The 5000-nt window shown below is 44.9% G+C and overlaps 3 protein-coding genes across 6 annotated transcripts in view; all 3 read left to right on the forward strand.

The window, feature by feature from the left end:
* Positions 1 to 3139, forward strand: part of LOC122244620 (cytochrome b5-related protein) — a 5193-nt gene extending 2054 nt beyond the window's left edge. For all 4 annotated transcript variants that reach the window (XM_086534141.1, XM_086534139.1, XM_043002580.2 and 1 more), the window contains exons 2-7: positions 463 to 679; positions 1370 to 1548; positions 1709 to 1847; positions 2023 to 2425; positions 2536 to 2688; positions 2824 to 3139. In XM_086534141.1, coding sequence (XP_086390267.1) covers positions 463 to 679; positions 1370 to 1548; positions 1709 to 1847; positions 2023 to 2425; positions 2536 to 2688; positions 2824 to 3073 — 1341 coding nt within the window. In that variant the 3' untranslated portion in view covers positions 3074 to 3139. The remainder of the gene's footprint in view (positions 1 to 462; positions 680 to 1369; positions 1549 to 1708; positions 1848 to 2022; positions 2426 to 2535; positions 2689 to 2823) is intronic.
* LOC122244619 (cytochrome b5-related protein) overlaps positions 1 to 5000 on the forward strand; it is a 16358-nt gene that overhangs the window by 1053 nt on the left and 10305 nt on the right. The gene's annotated exons all lie outside the window — the stretch shown is intronic.
* Positions 3079 to 5000, forward strand: part of LOC147466882 (cytochrome b5-related protein-like) — a 2874-nt gene continuing 952 nt past the window's right edge. Inside the window, exons 1-5 of the mRNA XM_086534036.1 lie at positions 3079 to 3101; positions 3647 to 3708; positions 4107 to 4315; positions 4476 to 4614; positions 4790 to 5000. The exon at positions 4790 to 5000 is cut by the window's right edge and continues 192 nt beyond it. Coding sequence (XP_086390162.1) covers positions 3079 to 3101; positions 3647 to 3708; positions 4107 to 4315; positions 4476 to 4614; positions 4790 to 5000 — 644 coding nt within the window. The remainder of the gene's footprint in view (positions 3102 to 3646; positions 3709 to 4106; positions 4316 to 4475; positions 4615 to 4789) is intronic.

Consider the following 5000-nt stretch of genomic DNA (forward strand, 5'->3'; position numbering starts at 1 on the left):
TTATTTGGATCCGACTCTGACGATTTCAATTATGCCCAGCTGAACAGTATTCAGGAGAAAATTAAAAGTAGTGAATGCAGTAAAGGATGCATGTTGATTGGTGACTTGAGCGCTCGCCTCGCTACCTCAGTTGGGTATTACCAAGCCTAGTGGGCATGGCACAGTTTTCTTACCCTTCAATGCCAGACCCGGTGCCAGTTTCAAATGACAATGTCATAGCTATTCTAAGAATGCGTTATGGAAGAGCAGTTGCTTGTTGTGAATAATTTATAAGCGCCAGATGCACATTTCTAAATTAAGAAAACTTTCCGTAAGGGAAAGAGAGTGGCCTTCCGAATTAGATATGTATGTAATGCCGGAGGGTTTGATCAGATATATTCATGTGTGTGTGTGTGTGTTCACGGAAATACATACATGCAAGTGAGTGATAAATTCTAAATTGTCAACCGATCTACCCCCCAGATGGCGCCCCGCTCGCGCCATGATGGCCCTAGCGAAGTGGGTCGACCGAAGAAATTCGCAACTGGATTCCGTTGTTACCCGACCAATCGCGACGAAAGAGAAAAATCAGCTGTGAAATGGATGGAAGGGAAGCGGATTGACGATGACGTTGGGCCTTACTGGAGGGTTCACGATAAGATATACAATCTGGACACGTTTATCGACAAGCACCCTGGAGGTAAGGCTCTGATCGGGAGGGGATGGCATCACCCGCTTTATTGTTATGCAATAAATATATATTGTATATATATAATATATATATGATATATATGTATGAATATACGTATATGCCTTACAACCATCATGGAAATTACCTATTTGCTCATAGCAGAGCAGTGATAGTGAGATTTTACAGACAATTCCCGTCGGCACCTGACTTGGGACTTGAATTTCTGATTTCATTGCTGCCGAGTGCCCATGGGAATTGTCTGTAAAACCTCGCTATCACTGCTCTGCTATGAGTAAATAGGTAATTTCCATGACGGTTGTAAGGCGTCTGGTTAGACAATTCTTTTAGTGGGTCGTGTGGTCTATTGGATTCAGGGTTGGGTCTGTCAATCTGACGGCTCAGGTTTGAGTCCCGGTCAGGGAGGTAAAATTTGCATTTCTATATTAAAATGCGTTACTGCATTTTACCATCTTTCTCACATATATGTATGTGTGTAAGTGTGTGTGTGTGTGTTTGTTTGTTTTGTGTGTGTATATATCTCTCTCCCTCTCTCTCTCTCTCTGTCTGTCTCTCTGTCAAAGAGTTAGCTGCATAGAAGTTTCTGCATAGACACATTCTGTATCTTACACACACATCGGCAGAGGTGTGCCCACCCTAGTCACTAAGGAGCACTATCAAAAACACAACCTACCATCCCAGGGAAGGACTGGATCCTGGCGACACGAGGCACGGACATCACCGAAGCCTTTGAGAGTTCCCACATCTCGACCTCGGCGGAGAAACTGCTTTCCAAGTACTACTTGAGGGATGCCACCAAACCCAGAGTTTCGCCATACACCTTCCACGACGATGGCTTCTTCAGGACGTTCAAGAGGAAGGTAAATATGAAGTCACGTGTATCGTGTGTATCACATGTCAATGTCGAATGGATGTAAGTCAGTGAATATATGGGACACTTGCAAACCTTGCAAGAATAAAATATATTGGTTGTGAATGTAGATGCATTGCGTTGCGTTGATCTCTTGTTCTCTCGGCCAGGTGAGACCGGTCCTACAGAAGGTGGGACGTGACTCGGACTGGAAGATTGTTCTTATTCAGGACGGACTCGCTCTCACCTTCGCTGCTTTGGCTGTGGTTGCTATTCTCGCTCAGTCCTTCTTCGCAGCTGCTCTGTGCGGTATATCATCTGAAGCTCTTTCGTATGGTTCACATACACATGGTGGGATATTGCAGGAAAATAAATGCTTGATAGTTGTCAAAGGCAAATGCCAAACTAAGATCTCAGGTCTCACTTTCTCTCTTTGTTCACACTATTCAATAGGTCACTTACATCCAGACACCATGATTTCCAGGTGTAGTCCTGGCGATGGTGAGCATTTGTGCCCACAACTTCTTCCATCAGAAGGACAACTGGAGGATGTACCTCTTTGACCTGACTCTCCTCTCTTCCTACGACTGGAGGATAAGCCATGCCCTCTCGCACCACCTCTTCACCAACACCATATACGACTTCGAGATCTCCGCCCTGGAGCCCATCTTCGAGTTCCTGCCGAAGGCCAACAAGACGTGGCTCCAGCGCTACGGAAGTTACGTCTACAGCTTGGCCTTATTTCCACTAGTTTTCTTTTTGGAAGCCTTCAAGAACTGGAAAATGATAACCCTTGGACAGCGGAAGATGAGGCCTGAGAATGTCTTGCCTTTCCTTGAATTGGTTATTTACTGTGCCTTTGTACCTTCATTTTGGACTGGTCTAAAGTAAGTAAAGAAGAATACATCATTTTACTATAGCAAACAAAATTTTTCAAGTACCTTCAATGAGTCTAAGGCCGTAGGATATCCTGAAAATTACACCTCATGTATTACAGATTATGGTTAGTGATGCATAGTGCGTGTAGTGTGTGGTTCTCGTTCACTGGACTGATAGCGGCGCACCACCACCCTGACATCTACCACGAGGGAGACGCGATGAGAGACAACCCAGATTGGGGCCTCTGCCAACTGGATGCTGTGAGAGACAGGCAAGTTCAAGGTTTTTCCTCAACAGCCAGATAGTCAAAACTTTGGTATAAATGTGACTTACGGGATGCTTAAGGCAAGTTACACTTTGACAGAAGTCACACAACAATATCCAAGTTTACGCTGCTCCCTTTCAGAGTGGAAGTGACTGGGAACTTGTTCCTCGTCTCCACCACCTTCGGAGACCATAGTCTACACCACCTGTTGCCTACAGTGGACCACTCGAAGCTGAAGTACCTCTACCCGGCGTTCTTCGAGACTTGCAAGGAATTCAACGTGCCCTTCCAACTCGTGCGTCAATGGGAGTTGGTTTGTGGGAAGTACCTTCAGCTGGCCAACATCACGCCCAACACCAGTCCCCCAGGCTATAAAGCAAAGAAGGAGTAGCCGATATGACAACTTGCTTTCGTGAAATGTAATGTGTTTTGAGTAAATATTAAACCTTTTACTCTATGTTGTTCTATTTTAATTCATTTTATATACTTATATACACATCCATACCTATATACAATGATTAGATACGCAGATGAATTGCACATATACACCTGTAAGATCCAAATCTTAAAGCAAGAGGAAATTCTGTTTCACTTATCATCATAGTTCCTTTCTGTAGCCAAAAGAACATTGCATTATATTGTGCAATGTGCATCCCCTTTTAGTGCAATATGTAAAAAATGTGTTTGTTTAATCAAGGGAAAGTGAAAATTCTTATAACAGATAAGAAAGAAAGAGGAACTCTCAGTAAAAGCAGTACAATAATTTATGATTGTAATTACTCCAATGTGTCACTTAAGATGACCAACGACAGCCTTATTTATAATATGAAAAAAACAAACACACACAAAAAAGAAAATCATGAACTAAAAACATAAAAGGTAATTCCAAAAGGAGGGTAGAGGTGGATAAGACAGTGTTATGAAGGGTGTAGCAAAAATGTGTTAATTCCCTCTGTGTATGTAGGCGTGTGTGTAGTGTCAAACGACAGTGGTGGGATACGTTAGGATGCGTGGAACAGGAACAGGGTGAGGATGTATGGAACAGGAACAGGGTGAGGATGTATGGAACAGGGAGAGGATGCATGGAACAGGAACAGGGTGAGGATGTATGGAACAGGGAGAGGATGCATGGAACAGGAACAGGGAGAGGATGCATGGAACAGGGAGAGGATGCGTGGAACAGGGAGAGGATGCGTGGAACAGGAACAGGGAGAGGATGCGTGGAACAGGGTGAGGATGCGTGGAACAGGGAGAGGATGCGTGGAACAGGAACAGTTTTGTGTGTGTATATCTCTCTCTCCCTCCCTCTCTCTCTCTGTCTGTCTCTCTGTCAAAGAGTTAGCTGCATAGATGTTTTTGCATAGACACATTCTGTATCTTACACACACATCGGCAGAGGTGAGCCCACCCTAGTCACTAAGGAGCACTATCAAATACACAACCTACCATCCCAGGGAAGGACTGGATCCTGGCGACACGAGGCACGGACATCACCGAAGCCTTTGAGAGTTCCCACATCTCGACCTCGGCGGAGAAACTGCTTTCCAAGTACTACTTGAGGGATGCCACCAAACCCAGAGTTTCGCCATACACCTTCCACGACGATGGCTTCTTCAGGACGTTCAAGAGGAAGGTAAATATGAAGTCACGTGTATCGTGTGTATCACATGTCAATGTCGAATGGATGTAAGTCAGTGAATATATGGGACACTTGCAAACCTTGCAAGAATAAAATATATTGGTTGTGAATGTAGATGCATTACGTTGCGTTGATCTCTCGTTCTCTCGGCCAGGTGAGACCGGTCCTACAGAAGGTGGGACGTGACTCGGAGTGGAAGATTGTTCTTATTCAGGACGGACTCGCTCTCACCTTCGCTGCTTTGGCTGTGGTTGCTATTCTCGCTCAGTCCTTCTTCGCAGCTGCTCTGTGCGGTATATCATCTGAAGCTCTTTCGTATGGTTCACATACACATGGTGGGATATTGCAGGAAAATAAATGCTTGATAGTTGTCAAAGGCAAATGCCAAACTAAGATCTCAGGTCTCACTTTCTCTCTTTGTTCACACTATTCAATAGGTCACTTACATCCAGACACCATGATTTCCAGGTGTAGTCCTGGCGATGGTGAGCATTTGTGCCCACAACTTCTTCCATCAGAAGGACAACTGGAGGATGTACCTCTTTGACCTGACTCTCCTCTCTTCCTACGACTGGAGGATAAGCCACGCCCTCTCGCACCACCTCTTCACCAACACCATATACGACTTCGAGATCTCCGCCCTGGAGCCCATCTTCGAGTTCTTGCCGAAGGCCAACAA

The sequence above is a fragment of the Penaeus japonicus genome, unplaced genomic scaffold (genome assembly GCF_977035675.1).
Source record: "Penaeus japonicus unplaced genomic scaffold, GWHDUDI00000001_assembly GWHDUDI00000040, whole genome shotgun sequence".
NCBI classification, from domain to species: domain Eukaryota; kingdom Metazoa; phylum Arthropoda; class Malacostraca; order Decapoda; family Penaeidae; genus Penaeus; species Penaeus japonicus.